Source organism: Dendropsophus ebraccatus, chromosome 8, assembly GCF_027789765.1.
Source record: "Dendropsophus ebraccatus isolate aDenEbr1 chromosome 8, aDenEbr1.pat, whole genome shotgun sequence".
NCBI lineage: Eukaryota > Metazoa > Chordata > Amphibia > Anura > Hylidae > Dendropsophus > Dendropsophus ebraccatus.
Genome location: NC_091461.1, coordinates 16,981,852 through 16,998,391, shown reverse-complemented (window position 1 = coordinate 16,998,391; position 16,540 = coordinate 16,981,852). Strand labels below are relative to the sequence as shown.

The following is a 16,540-nucleotide window of genomic DNA, read 5'->3' as shown; positions in this document are numbered from 1 at the left end:
CATAACCCTAACTCATGTTCTAAAAGAGATGGATGAATGGATTACCTGAACTGTTCCTCGAAAGGGAGGGACCTATCAAACTTAACCTCTTCAATGACTTCCTTGGGTTATCTGCAAAAAAAAAAAAAAAAAAGTAAACATTCCATGTTGGAAGGTGTTGTAGAAAAGTCAATGGAAGTATCACAGAACAATAAATCATGTATCTATCTGTATCTATAAATTAACTATCTAAACAACATTATTTATCATTTATGAACTCATTATCAATTGCATGAATTGCCACTTAATGAATTATTCAATTAATGCAAGCCATAATACCTGTTTATACTGCTGCTACAATCCAACTACTGATCGCTATTTCTAACTCACGATATCAGCCATCATATTGGTGAATGAATAAGATCAATTTATGAACTCACATTTACCTACATATTTTTGTGGGCTTGGCTATGTCGGCCAAACAAGCAGACAAATTAAAATTCGCTTGAATGAGCATAAGTCAGCAATTAGGAAGTTCAGCGACAATAAGGGTAAAAAGGATACTAAGGAATTCGGAGAAACTACTGTGGCACGTCATTTCTTTGAAAATCGCCACAATGTATGTGACCTTAGATGGCAAATATTGGAACAACTTGAGTCTTGTAGCGATGTGGAGGAGAATCGTAAGCGATTGCTCCGGAGGGAAACATGGTGGATTCTGAAGCTGGAGACTCTCAGTCCTGTTGGACTGAATGAGGTATGCAGCTTCAGAGCATTTCTTTAATGCGCATGCGTATATCTTATTAAGCTCAGTATTTTCCTCCATTATGCATCATGCGTCTGTACTATGTGTATTATCATAAAGTTGTATACATATATTGGGTATTTCACCCGTAATGATCCAGGTAGTGTTGGATCACATGATCTTTGTCTAAGTCTTAAGGCGTTCCTCACCTGTACGTCCTCGCGCATGAGGAAGGAGGAGCCTGTCCTCCGAAACGTCCGCCGCGAGGTTGGATGGTTTGGACTGAGATTGGAACACGCCAGCCTGTGAGCATTGGATTTAGTCCTGTACGAGATACCGGTGTAATGAAAAATAAAAATAACGCAAAAGTCTGCATCTGTGTGAGTATTCTCCTTGATCGTATGGAGTGAACACTGAAAAGCTGCAACTTGAAGGTATTTCTCGCACATTGTACACATCTTTTTATAAGTATCGTTGCTATATAACGGATTTGGTGGAATCCGCTTGATGTGCATGGACTATTATATTACTCGAGTAGTGCGGTGTTGGTTATTTATTGTCAGTCAGATTTTTATTTTTCATAGTTTGCTACTTATCATCATTTCATCACTTCCCCACTGGACTACTTCCCCATCATTTGCCGGCAGTTCAATCTATGATGGGAGTTATACTCCACTGACATTAAGGGGTTTTTCTTGCTCAGTTTGCACACATATATATAATCATTGTTTTAATCCATTTATTCTGCATTATCGATATTATTTTATATGCTTTTTTTCTCTATCTGCTTTTAATTCACTTTTTTGGTATAGTAAATTTATGCTTTTTCAATTAAATATACCGTAAATATATATATATATATATATATATATATATATATATATATATATATATATATACATTTTTTTTTATTAAGAGTATATTTAATTGCAAAAGCATTGATTCGTTTTAATTATGCTATTAAAGCGTAACTGTCATGTTTTTTTTTATTGCAGAAATCAGTAGTATAAGCGATTTTAAGAAACTCTGTAATAGGTTTTATCAGCCAAAAAAGCCTCCTTCTGTACTCAAGAAGCAATCTCCCAGCCTCCCCCCCTGACTTCTTATCTGTGCATTATCAGGCAAATCCGTCTTCATTACAGAGAAGCCAGTGAAGACGGGCTCTGCTCTCTCTATTGTAAGCCTATGAAGGGGGGAGGGGCTGAGGGAGATGAGGGAGCAGGAAGAGGTGACATGACGGTCAGCTGTTTGTAGACTCTCTGGGCACCTAAACCGCAGGATTCAGGGGTCAGAAAGGTCAGTGCTTATCTATGAACTTACTGAGAGAAGATTGCAGGGTGTTGTGCTGTGCAGGACTCCTCCGTGCTCAGTCACTCCTAACAGCCCCTCCCCTCTCCATAGCCACATAATGGACAGAGAAATCCTGCTTCTTTTGCAGTGAGGGTGGGGGCTGGGAGATTGCTTTTTTAGTCCAGAAGTTAACTCTTTCAGTACATAAAACCTATTACAGAGTTTCTTAAAATCGCTTGAACTGTTGATATTTAATGTTTTCAAAAAAATGACCCTGAAATGACGGTTACGCTTTAAACAACGAAAATAGCTTTATTAGAACAAAAATTTGTTTTATTAATTAAATATTAACCATTACAGGGAGCGGCATTATTGGCGGGGATTGCTAACCCCGGTAATACCTTTCCCTGTAATACTGCTTCCCTGCTTTCCCAGATGTATTCCAGAGGTGTTTGCATCACTTTCTAAAGATGTCTTGGACTTGGTGACCTCCGATTTGTCGAATCTTGATTCCAGGTCCCAAGGATTTTTCTCCCATAGACTATAATGGTATTCAATATCTGGAGCTATTCGAATCAAATCCAATCTAATCGAATATTTCACTATTCGCTCATCTCTAGAATTTATCTATGTAAAAAGTCGCAACAGCTGCGCAAGCATATTACCCGATACTGACATGACATAGGCCTGCAGCTGTTTGTGCGACCTTTTTTAAAAGTCGCAATTGATAAATTGGGGCGCTAATCACGGATTATGCAAACTTTTGTCTGAATACTGAAAACAGGCAGATTAAAAAATTTTGGCCTGCCAAATACTGATTCATAAATAGAACTTAGACCAAAAATGGGTGAAAAATCCAATTATTCACCTAAAAATAGGTGCAAAGTCCTTGATAAATCTCCCCCTAAGGGTCTATTTAGATAGATTTGACAGATTTGTAAAGCCAAAGCCAGGAATGGATTTTAGAAGAGGGGAGATCTCAGGCTTTCCTTTATGACCTGTTTCCTGTGTATAGTCTGTTCCTGGCTTTAGTTTAAAAAAAAATCTGTCAGATAAATCTGTGTAAAAGGACTCTAAATAGATGTGTTAATGAGATGTGTTAAAGGGGTAGTGCGGCGTTCAACATTTATTCACTAAATAACACACATTATAAAGTTATACAACTTTGTAATGTGTGTTATTTACGTGAATGGCTCCTTTTCCCATGTCCCCCCCCCCCCCCCCTGGAAGTGTGGTGCAATATACTCACCACATTACTGTCGACCCCGGCCTCCATCTTGGGACAATGACGACATCTTCGGGAGGCCGGCCGAACCGCCCTAGACGTCCCTCTTGCCGGCCCCCTCTGCCGTGTCATTAGCTGCTCAGCCGCGATTGGCTGAGCTTAGTTATGCTCACCCAATCGCAACATAGCCATGATGTCGTCATTGTCCCAAGATGGCGGCTGGGGTCGACGGTAATGCGGTGAGTATATTGCACCACAATTCCGGGGTGGGGGAACATGGGGAAGGGGGCCATTCACGTAAATAACACACATTACAAAGTTGTATAGCTTTGTAATGTGTGTTATTTATTGAATAAATGTTGAACGCCGCACTACCCCTTTAAGCACATTTATGAATAACTATATATCCTTATTAGAGATGAGCGAGTAGTGAAATATTCGACTTTCGAGAATTCGAATCGAATAATCAATTGTTCAGGTTTGTTATGGTACTGTTATCCAGTCACAGTATGGTGGTATTGTTCAGGTCTGATATGGCAGTGTTATCCAGTCACAGTATGGTGGTATTGGTCAGGTCTGATATGGCGGTGTTACCCAGTCACAGTATGGTGGTGGTGGTTAGGTCTGGCTGTGTTTTCCAGTCACAGTATGGCGGTATTGGTGGTGTTATCCAATCACAGTATGATGGTATTGTTGAGGTCTGGTATGGCGGTGTTATCCAGTCACAGTATGGTGGTATTGGTGGTGTTATTCAGTCACAGTATGGTGGTATCAGGTCTGTTGTGGCAGTGTTATCCAGTCACAGTATGGTGGTATTGGTCAGGTCTGGTATGGCGGTGTTACCCAGTCACAGTATGGGGGTAATGGTCAGGTCTGGTGGGGCGGTGTTACCCTGTCACAGTATGGGGGTAATGGTCAGGTCTGGTTTGGCAGTGTTATCCAGTCACAGTATGGGGGCATTGGTGGTGTTATCCAGTCACAGTATGGTGGTATCAGGTCTGGTGTGGCAGTGTTATCCAGTCAAAGTATGGTGGTATTGGTCAGGTCAGGTGTGGTAGTGTTATCCAGTCACAGTATGGCGGTATTGGTCAGGTCTGGTATGGCAGTGTTATCCATTCACAGTATGGTGGTATTGGTCAGGTCTGGTGTGGCAGTGTTATCCATTCACAGTATGGTGGTATTGGTCAGGTCTGGTGTGGCGGTGTTATCCAGTCACAGTATGTTGGTATTGGTCACGTCTGTTATGGTAGTGTTATCCAGTCACAGTATGGTGGTATTGGTCAGGTCTGGTGTGGTGTGGCGGTGTTACCCAGTCACAGTATGGCAGTATTGGTCAGGTCTGGTGTGGCAGTGGTAAATGTGACGTCTGGAGCTATTACCTACCAATATACCAATCCTGTGGTGAGAATTCCCTCACACAATATGCAGACGGCTCTAATCACTGATTTAATTTGGAAATTTGTTTGTGTGTTCAGCCGTTAAAAACCATGAAATATGTTATTCAGACAATGTTTCTCCATATAGAGAAATACACGTGGCCGAAACCACGCTCCCCAAGATGTGGCGTCTTCAGGTTTAGTGCCTAGGGCGGCAGCAGCTGTTACTATGGCCCTGAGTACAAAGTATGATCTGTGCATGGTTCTTAGGGTTAAAGATTTATAGCTCCCAGACAGAAAGAAATGTCTAGCTGTTTGGAGGATTTGTATTTTTGGTCTATAATTGGAAAATCTGTGTGACAGCATGGAAGAGGAAGGGTTAATTTTCTTGTGTGAAGACAAGTTGTATGAAGGTTGAACAGTGATCTCTCCAATGGAAAACAAAGAGATTTCACCAGTAGAAGGCATAGCAGTGAATTCTTTGTATCTGTTAGTAATAATGACTTTACTTCCCATAGGGATTGTATCTTATGATGTAAATGTGTTTGTCTTTCCTTTCTAGGTCCAATGTTTCTTGGTGAGAATATATACAAGAAGCTGTGTATGCATTGTATGGCCTGGTGACACTATGTAAGAAACTAGCCGTTCTGTGACCAGGCTGAATCACAGAACGGCAGGTGTTAATGAAGATCATCCCAGCCGGTACTGCAGTACCAACCGGATGATGTTCATTTCGGTTGAATTCGGATGCGGGTGCATCCTCGCGTGCAATGCTATCCACATTGAGTTCAACAGGAGCTTCAGTATCAAGCCGGGGAAAGAGCAACTATGCCAACTTACCCTGCTGCAACTCACCAAGACCTAAGAATTATACTGACGGCTGGCTCACTGTAATACTGGTCATGTCACTCAGTGCCCTTGACCGGCAATAAATGGATCTTCATAGCCATAAGTTCAGATTGTTCTCTAACATTGTAAAAAGGAGGAGAAGATCCACAGCATCCAAAAAAGGTTTGTTGTCTTTATTATGAGGAATATAAAAAGTTACAAAAGATAAAAACGTAGGCCTACATGTTTCGGGGAAGCACACCCCCTTGATCACGGCAGTGATCAAGGTGGTGTGCTTCCCCGAAACATGTAGGCCTACGTTTTTATATTTTGTAACTTTTTATATGCCTCATAATAAAGACAACAAACCTTTTTTTGGACCCTGTGGATCTTCTCCTCCTTTTTACCATTATTACCGGGTGCGGCCGGCTACCACTCCACTTGCTCCTGCCTGAATGTCCACCATCAAACAACAAACCACCTATGGTGAGCTGAGTTTTTTCTTTGTTCATGAGATTTTGTCTCTAACATTGTGTCTCAACATGCTGAAAGACCTGATTAACCCACTTTGTGCACCTCAGCTGATCGTGGTCTTTTAACATGAACATGACCTATTGCACCAAACAAGTGCACCGAGTATGGACGGTAATCGTTTAGCGTAGTAGGGCCCATAGTAAGGTAAAATATATATACTCTTTGGGGGACATGTATCAAGCAGTGTACCTTGTGCTCCTTAGTATTTTTTGGCGTAAGTGTGATGTGCACAGCCCTTCGTCAGATTTACTAAACAGTGTAGCTCGGTGTATGTGTGAATATGACAGCTTACTCCAGTTTTTTGCCTTCTTGACATTTGTGGGCGTGGTTATCCGTAAGAATATTCTCAGCCGGGATTTATCATGTGAGAATTTTGAAATTTTCGCATTTTCGTTCGCATCTGTACTCCAGTCCCAGGGTAGCGGAACTTTTTTAACCAGGGTCAATTCATGAATACCTGCAGTAAAATGCACAGCGCCAGGGAAGCTATAGCAGGTGATTTATGAACCAACATGTGAATGTTCATAAATACCTCACTAGGCTGCAAACATATAAGCCAGTGCACAGTGCTAAAAATATTCGCAAAAAAAGGTGCAAATGATAAATGTCCCCCTTTGTGTTGTGTGTGTGTTTTTCCCCCTGAGGGAATGAGGGGGATGGGTGGATATATACATAAAATTGACTTTTGAATTTTTTTCTCCTTTAAAATAGTTAATTTGTAATATGGAAGAGTGTATTGTAACTATCTTACTATGGTATTCTTTGCTTTTACTTCTATGGTTGCAGAGAAAATATAAACTAATAAAAGTAAATACATAAACTTAGAAAGTATCCTGATTCAAACCTAGTATACCTGCTAAAAAGAGGGACCTCCAGCGTTAATAGGGATCCTGACCAGCCAACTGCTCAAGCTACTTTTTTGCACTTTGCAATTACAGGGATTATGGTAGAGATTTATCAAACATGGTGTAAAGTGAAACTGGCTCTGTTGCCCCTAGCAACCAATCAGATTCCACCTTTTATTCCTCACAGACTCTTTGGAAAATGAAAGGTGGAATCTGATTGGTTGACAGGGGCAACTGAGCCAGTTTCACTTTACACCATGTTTGATAAATCTCACCCTATGTATTTATTGTAATTCACCTTTAAGAAACTTTTATTCTGTTTAAAGAGAACCTATCACCTAAAACTCACTGTCCCTATTATCAAAGGTTATCTCTCCCTATATCTATTTATGAAGATACAGACTGCCTTTGCAATCTGTATCCTATACTTTACCTAATCCTCTTCTTTGGTGCAGTAATGCCGGGCGCCGCCATCTTGATGACGTCACGCTGGAACGCACCGCTGGAACACACCGCTGGAACACAAGTGACCATCATCAAGATGGCTGCGGCCGGCATTACTGCACCAGAATAAAGGAGTAGGTAAAGCATAAGATACAGACTGCAAATGTAGTCTGTGGGGAAGATTTATCAAACATGGTGTAAAGTAAAACTGGCTTAGTTGCCCCTAGCAACCAATCAGATTCCACCTTCATTTTCCAAAGAGTCTGTGAGGAATGAAAGGTGGAATCTGATTGGTTGCTAGGGGCAACTGAGCCAGTCTCACTTTACACCATGTTTGATAAATCTCCCCCTGTATCTTTATGAAGTCTATTTATGAAGATACAGACTGCCTTTGCAGTCTGTATCTTATCCTTTACCCAATCCTCTTGTCCACTGCGGCAAGGCCAGGGGCCGCCATCTTGATTTAGTCACTTGTGTTCCAGCGGTGGAACGCAAGTGACATCATCAAGATGGCGGCGCTCGGTCTTGCTGCCGCTCTGCATGACGGGAGCTTCCTGTCTCGCGTCGGCTCTTTTGAAAAGAGCCGGCGCGAAACAGGAAAGTAAAAAGTAAATATTTCAAAAACGCGGCCGAAAAAATAATCAATTATATTTACAAGTATTAATAAAATAATTATATACATATTTTCATCCATGATTGGTTCTCTTTAAAGGGAAGCTCCGGGTAGAGGAAAAAAAAAATAAACTTCTGCAGAAACATATAACAATACTTACCTATCTATCCCAGTTTTCAAACTACCAAAAATCCATTTGTTCTGTTTTGTGTTTCTGTATTTCCTGGTTGAGCAGATGTACTCAGTACTACAGTTTCCAGAATGCAATGCTTTCCCTCCGCTGTTCCATCACAGCCCCCCACCCTGCACATTCCCCGCCCAAAGCTGTTGCAGAACATCTAGGCTGTGTTCACACATTGCAGTTTCATTGTGTTACTGAATTATTTGCAGTATTTGCGCTGTATTCTCTACCTGTAATGCTGATATTGGAATAAAGCAAAGAACCTTTTTTATTTTTTTTATTTTTCTTTTCTTTCCCACACACATATTATGATCAAGCATCTTTTATCTTTGAAGCTGATTCCCACAAATAGTACTTTATTTGATATTATCTTACATGGTATATACTATTCATGCCTTGTTTTTTGTGCAGGTGGGATTGGCAGTGCTGGCTCTGATCCTCTGTGCTGTTTAGCATTATCTATTTGTACTACTGCATCATTTTTGTGCAGATACTGCATTACTGCAATGACACTCCAATATGTGTGAACACAGCCCTAATTTCTCTGTAGACTTTTGCACAATCAGCGAAGTTGAAACACCTGCTTCTGGCCGGTCAGAGATGGTGAATCCCACCCTGCCCCCTCTCTGCATCATCAGCCTGTGTCTAGCAAACACCCACAATGTGAGACAGAGGCCTGGAATATTTGTCTCCTAAGGTGGGAGAGGAGAAGGAGCAGGAAACAATGTGGATTGGTACAGAGGCCATTTTTCTTCACTTCCTGGATTTCTATCAGTTACCAGTGTGGCAGAACTGTACAGATACAGTAATACATTATATAGACACATCTATATAACTTTTAATGTACTTTTAATAGAAAACAAGTTTTCCTTATCCGGAGTTCCCTTTTAAGTTCATCCTGGACTCTGTACTTTACTGCCTTGCATCAGCAGACTACTGGGGACACAGGGAACCTATTAAATGTGAATGTGTTGGGAACAAGAGAGGGCTTATACCACTCCAAGTCCCGTGTCAAGTGCCGCAGCGATAATGCAACACCTTCCCTTAAAAACACAACCTAGCACCCCAGGGGTAAAAAAAACAGACTCCCCACCTATGAGTCACTGTGACGGTGCTGCCGGGGTCACATTTCAGCAGAAGCAGCAGCAGTTTATTATGAGGAAGTGGTAGGAAAATTTAATGCAAAGGGAGGGAGAGGGGCAATTAACCCATAAGTGTCCTGTATTGGTGACTGCACCCTACATACACCTTTTCCTGGCACTGTTGACACTCTTCTAGCCTTACACTGGGGGCAGCTATTCCCACCACCCCACCTACCTCCTTACGCTACTGAAAAAGAGGAAGTTTAAAGAAGAAGTAACCAGTTTGCCATCATGGGTATTGCATACATATGTCTGTATGGTAGGATATTGCTTCAGGATATTGACTTACTGTATACTTAAAAAAACAGATCCAGAATACTGTACAATAAATACTGATTTGTGCAACTCTCCTGGCATTTAACAGTTGCACATTATGATATACACCTCATTTGCATATATATTTATATGCCACTTCTTTCAGGTCTTCCAGGTTTTTTTTTTTTTAATAAATATATATATAACTATATCTATCTATATCTATCTATCCAACTATCTCCTATCTATCTATCTATCTATCTATCTATCTATCTATCTATCTATCTATCTATCATCTATCATCTATCATCTATCTATCTATCTATCATCTATCTATCTATCTATCTATCTATCTATCTATCTATCTATCTATCTATCTATCTATCGATCCGGCCCTGAGCTCTTGGGGGCCCATGACCACCCAAAAAGACTTATCCTTTCAGTGGTGTACTGTCTCCTGGCTACACTTCCGCCATGATTTGCAAAAAATCACAGTTTTTTTTATGGCAATTTTGCACAAATCAGGACATCATGACATTATCTATCCTGTACTATGAACGCTAGGCTAGTGTTGCTATAGTTACAGTGAGGTGGGGGGGCCCAGGCTTGAACAGCCCGGGCCTATGGTAAAGTTAATCCATCTGTTATCTATCTATCTATGTATGTATCTATCTATCTATCTATCTCCTATCTATCTATCTATCTCCTATCTATCTATCTCCTATCTATCTATCTATCTATCTATCTATCTATCTATCTATCTATCTATCTATCTATCTCCTATCTATCTATCTATCTATCTCCTATCTATCTATCTATCTCCTATCTATCTATCTATCTCCTATCTATCTATCTATCTATCTATCTATCTATCTATCTATCTATCTATCTATCTTCTATCTATAGATAGATAGATAGATAGATAGATAGATAGATGGTGGATAGATAGATAGATAGATAGATAGATAGATAGATAGATAGATAGGAGATAGATAGATAGATAGATGATAGATAGATAGATAGATAGATAGATAGATAGATGATAGATAGATAGATAGATAGATAGATAGATGATAGATAGATAGATAGATAGATAGATAGATAGATAGATAGATAGATCTATATCTAGATGATGTTAAGTGGGAAGTTATATGACTAACAACATACCTCCCAACCGTCCCGGTTTTAGCGGGACGGTCCCGATTTGGGGGTGATGTCCCGCTGTCCCGGGAAGGTTCCCCTGTGTCCCGCACGCATCACTGAAGCCATCTGACAGTGTGAGCGGCTCCTGCGGCTGCTGACAGTTTCAGGTGGCTTCAGGGAAGTGGTTTGCATAAACAGAGAGCTTGTGGAGCAGCCGGCCTCACACACAGCTCAGCTGCTGCCCCGGAAGCTCTCTGCTCCAGCCCCGCGCGGTACCTGCTCTCCTCTTCTCTCCTGTCTGCTGCCGCGGCTGCTGCTGGTGACGTCACAGGTCAGGGACAGGTCGGACAGAAGAGGAAAGCAGATACCGCGGGGCTGGAGCTGTGGGGGCAGGAGCTGTGTGTCAGGCTGCCTGCTCCTCTCCTGCAGTGTCCCTGACCTGTGACCAGCTGGGAGAAGACTGACAGCCAGCTGGGATCTGACTGCTCCTGACTAGGTGAGTATATGTAGTTTTTATTATTTTCTGGGATTTATTATTTCAGGCATGGGTCTGCAGTGGGATTACTACATTGGGATGAACTGGGATAACAACATTGGGATGAACTGGGATTACTACTATAGGATTAACTGGGGAGGGGGATTACTACATTGGGATTAACTGGGGAGGGGGATTACTACATTGGGATTAACTGGGGAGGGGGATTACTACATTGGGATTAACTGGGGAGGGGGATTACTACAGTGGGATTAACTGGGGAGGGGGATTACTACAGTGGGATTAACTGGGGAGGGGGATTACTACATTGGGATTAACTGGGGAGGGGGATTACTACATTGGGATTAACTGAGGAGGAGGATTACTACATTGGGATTAACTGGGGAGGGGGAATACTACATTGGGATTAACTGGGGAGGTGATTACTACCATTGTGTATAGTGGATGTTATGCAGTAATAGTATAAGGGGGGATAAGTTACTATGTGGTGAAGATCTGGTGGTAATATTTGTTTCCTATATAATGGTAATAGGTAATGGGGGCGTGGCCATAGGGGCGTGTCACATTGCCGTGACTGTCCCTCTTTCCTCCGAGCAAAAGTTGGGAGGTATGCTAACAATGATCAGGAAAATTTACTACACTGAAAGTTGCAGTAATACTTTGGACTCGTCAAGTTAAACATTTTGCCACATACATTCATTCCTTTAGCAAGCATGTCTCCTTCTCCTGATCTGCTTCTCTTTCCCTCCTCTTTCTTACAGTGATCGTATAGTGCATATATACTGTATAATATCTATCTATCCATCTACCAGCCAGACCACTGCTTTTAGAGCAGAGTGGTGGTCGATAACCTAGACAAAGAGCTGTCAACAATGGGAGGGAAGGAGCAGAATATCAGGAGAAGGAGGCACATTTGCTGCATGAATACAAAAATATAGAACTTGACGAACCCTATAAGTATATTAGCTAGAGACAGTATATTAGTTAGAGACAGAATATTAGAGACAGTCCAAGGTGTACTATAAGGGGTGCACCTCTAATAAGCAAAGCAAGAGGGGGGGGGGGGGGGAGAAAGAGCAAGAGAAGGAAAATATTGTAATAATAACTTATATAAAGCATAAGTGTAGCCTGTAGCTCTTACCAGTTTTGATGGTGTCGCTGTGTCCAGAAGCGCTGTCTCTTTCCGAGTTCTGCATAACTTAAAAAAGATTCTACAATTTACTAAATATAATGTAATGGCTGTATATGCCAGGTAACCTTCCCAGCTGCCGAGGTAGAAGAGGAGTGAGAGCTACGTTTTGTACATACCTGCATATGGTGTAGAGGAACGCCCCAATGCCTGGAAAAATGAAACATACTTCCTGGTTGCTTACATTCATTGACTCTGGTCAGTACATCAACAGTTCACGTGTCTGAGGATCTACAGAAATAATCTCTGTGTGACCTGTGCCCTTCCAGATTTTGCACACACAACCTGATGGACAGGGGTGGTGCTGTGTTTTGCAAGAAAAAGTTTTTTCTTATTCTGGATGACTCCTTTAACCCTTGTCAGGCTGCATAATTTTACAACGTTAAGAGGCTAGAGATGTACAATTGTACCTTCATATAAATCCACTGTGGGAAGACTTTCTCCTTTACTGGATTTTAGAAACTAAAGTTCATTCAGCTCCAAATGTGCTGTTCTTCCCAGATATAATCATTATTTTGTTCATGTGCATATTTTACCCAGTATATACCAGTATAAATTTACCCAGTATATACCTTCAAAACCCGCTAAATATGGCATAAAGATTTTCTGGGCTTGTGACTCGTCAAACGCCTACCCATTACAAGGTCAGCTCTACACTGGGAAACCAACTGATGGTCCTCGACAGGTAAAAATTGGTGAACGAACAATATTGGAGCTAGTGAGCTCGTATAAAGGCTCTGGAAGAAATGTCACCACCGATAACTTCTTTACAACCATGGAACTAGCTAAGGTATGGAACTCCTGGAACATGACACTAGTTGGTACAGTGAAAAAAACAAACAAAAGGTTCCTACCTAGCAACATGCAGCCGGCCAAAGAAAGGCCTGTAAACTCGACAAATTTTGCCTACAATCATGATGCAACAGTCTGTTCATATGTACCAAAGAAGAACAAATCAGTCATGCTTCTATCATCTATACACATGACGGGAGAAGTTGAAGAGACACTAGCAGCCAAGCCAGAGATAAAAAAATACTACAGCAAAACAAAAGGCGGAGTTGATGTTATGGATAAAACGTTGGGAGAGTACACTGTGAAACGACGAACATTACGTTGGCCTCTGGCATTTTTCTACAATATGATTGACGTCACTGGGTTAGCATCCTACATCGTCTACAGAGAACACAATCCAAGCTTCAGGACAAAGGATCAACAAAGAAAGTTCCTGAAAGATCTGGCCAATCAGCTGTGTATGCCTGCAATTGAAGATCATAGTACAAAACGAATGATGATGAGAAACCATTTTCTTCGAGGTGCAGTAGAAATGGTGCTTGGACGATGCATTGTGGTAGCATCGCAAGCAGCAGCTGGCCCTCAAGTACCTCATGGTAGTCGCGGACCCTCCCCTGTTGTTGGTAGTTTCTCAGACCTGAGGCAAAAACAACGTAAAACTAGAAAGTCTTGTGTTGTTTGTGTGAAACCCATTTGCGATGAACACTCGGTAGCAAAGACAACATGCATTACTTGCGAAGAAAATCAATAAAAAAGTTTCTTACATTTTCTTTTAGGCTATGTTCACACTGCGTACGAATCCGTACGCATTTCTTACGGCGCCGTACATGTGCGGCTGAAACTACGGGCGTGCGAATATTCGATATGCGGCCAGATGCGTATGCATTGTGAACGTACGTCCATAGTCTACTTACGCTTCCCGAGCGCCCTACGTAGCGATCTGACAGCGGTCTTTTACTTGGAAATCTTCGCCTAGCCCCGGACAACCCACAGAACCTTTTGGATCAGCATAGAAGAGCGGAAAAATGAAGAAATCACCACTACGTACGGATCCGCGCGATACGCTAGGGCTTAAGTTACAGCCTTCCGGCCCGAAACTATAGTTTGGTTAATTTCTTACGGCGCCGTATACGATCCCGGCGTACATTCGTACGAAGTGTGAACTGTGCAGCCGGGATCGTATACTTTGCATTGTACGCTAACTACGTACGTTTCCGGCCACATATTCACGGAACGCACTACGGCCGGAAGCTTACCTAGTGTGAACCTAGCATATAATGTAAATGAACAGTTTTTTTACTTGTTTATAATAATAAAATAGCATTATGATTAAAAAAAATATATTATTCTTTTTTCCTTGCATTATCTTCATTCAAAATATATGAAGGTACATTTGTACCTATGCAGCTTGTTATGGATGCAAAAATATCTCGACCCCTTATCTCGGAAGGGGGTGGAGATATTTTATTGAAATTTGGCCAATATATTCTGGACCAAAACTGCAGAGATGTCACGAAATTTCACCCCTCTACGGCTTTTCGAACAAAAAGTTATTGCAATTTTAAAACGAAAAAGGTACAATTGTACCTAGTCAGCCGGACAAAGGTTAACTGCTACAAAGTGGTGAGATTAGAAGTGAAAAACATCCACAATAGAATGAGAATAATGCAGAAGTCTGTAGCGTGCACGCTTTCTGACAAAAACAATTTGTATGACATTTGTACTCTGATTTACTGCATTTCTGTAATTCCTCAGCCTGAGTAAAACTAAATGTCCCTAAGCAGGCACAATGATGCAAATGGAGAACAGAAAGTGACATCACAAGTTCCTCCGTGTCCAGCCATCTTATGTATATGATCCCCGTCCAAGCTGTGCTAAAAAAAAAGACAGGGAAGCAAGGGGAAAAACATTCGATGATACAAAGAACTGACACATTATACATTACTTAGATTTCATGTAGCCAACCTGCAGGGCAGGTAACCCAAGGCAGCCAGGTGCTATTAAGCTGGGGGCAAGTGTACTGCTAGGGTACTTATCACGGTGGCCAGGAGTGGTATGTGCCCACCCCTAGATGTACCAACACACATTCTTTGTTAGAACGAAAGGAACCACAGGGTCCAGCAGTTAACAAGGGAAAATGTTTACTTGAATAATCTTAAAGTGACAGTACACAATATAACAGTCTCTTTCAATAGGTGCAATAGTGCAGACTTGACTGAGACCCCTTTGGTTGAGCTGGGTACTTCAGAGAATACTTGAAAATTACTTTAGACTTGACTTGAAACAGTAGTGGGCAAACATCAAGCTTTAAGTAGTGGGTGTCATGGCGGCATCCCATGCTTCGGCCGATGCCGCACTCGCTCCTCCTGTAGTTAGTGCTGGGTAGACGACGGAGCCCATGTGCAGGGGCCCAGCGCTGCCATCTGTTCGGCCTCCCCAGGCATCTCAACTGTCCCCAATCCTGTCTGATTCTCCTCTGCCCAGCATACACGTCCAGTGGTCCAGTCCAGCAGAACCAGATCACACAGCAGCTACAGCAGTTGTACCATGCCTCATTATGTTTTTGCTATAAAATTTAAAACTGGATATATCCTGGATTTTAAACTGGGGTAATTTGAGATTATTGGTAACTATCCAGGTGGAATTAAAGGTATAATAGCAGTTGCACCATGTTGCAGAAGCTCCTTTCAGCTCAACAGGCTCCACCAGCACTTCCAGTACCAGTAGCTTCTCCCCTTGGGCCAAATCTATGTCTGGCATTGCTGTCAAAATATGGTGGTGATCTCAAAATATGCAGGGAGCTTGTCTCTCAGTGTACCATGCACATGGCCAATTAATTCACTATGGAACTTTCCAAGGAAGGCCTTGGCCTTGGGCTAGGCACCACCACCCGGGGCATTGTAGCAGACTTTAATGGAAGAAACCCTGCAAGACCACTTATCTTCCATGCCACAGTTAGAAAACTGCTCCCCAAATTGTGTGGTACTGGTTCGATGTTGGATAATCTGGACGTTTGAAAACTGTCACCAAGGACCAAATATCAATGGCTGTCTTGGCAACATTTACCAAAAGGCTAAAACGTAGTACTCAACGTATGTCCCCGAAGTGTGGCATCAGTCCAATGTCCATTTGATACTGGCTACATACAGAGTGCACCCTTACAACATCTCACCGAGGATGATCCAGACCGGCACGTTGAGTTTGGAGAGTGGCCGACACTACTGATGAGCAAATAGTATTCGATCAAACAGCTATTCGATCTAATAGTATGCTATTCGAGCTACTCGATTGCGTTCGAATATTCGAACAAAAACGCAGTAACATCCCCCCCCCCCCCCACCGTGCTTTTTTCCAGCCAATAAACATGCAGGGGGGAGGTACAGGCACTAGGAATAGGCAGGACTTAAAAAAAAAAACATCTAACTGTGATTGGCTGGCTAAACCATGTGACCTGCTGAATAAA

The 16,540-nt window shown here is 41.9% G+C and overlaps 2 protein-coding genes across 5 annotated transcripts in view; one reads left to right on the top strand and one right to left on the bottom strand.

Moving 5' to 3' along the window:
* The window catches only part of LOC138799128 (early activation antigen CD69-like), a 57,365-nt gene extending 44,971 nt beyond the window's left edge, over window positions 1-12,394 (bottom strand). For 3 of the 4 annotated variants that reach the window (XR_011364224.1, XR_011364223.1, XM_069979938.1), the window contains exons 1-2: window positions 12,238-12,393; window positions 46-111 (exon numbers count right to left, since the gene is read on the bottom strand). Coding sequence is in view for 2 of the 4 variants with exons in the window: in XM_069979938.1 (XP_069836039.1) it covers window positions 46-111; window positions 12,238-12,292 (121 nt within the window). In the remaining 2 variants the exon portion in view is untranslated. Of the gene's footprint in view, window positions 1-45; window positions 112-12,237 lie in introns of all 4 variants that reach the window. The other variant, XM_069979939.1, reaches the window with a different exon arrangement.
* Window positions 1-16,540, top strand: part of LOC138798427 (C-type lectin domain family 7 member A-like) — a 468,314-nt gene that overhangs the window by 429,088 nt on the left and 22,686 nt on the right. The window lies entirely within an intron of this gene.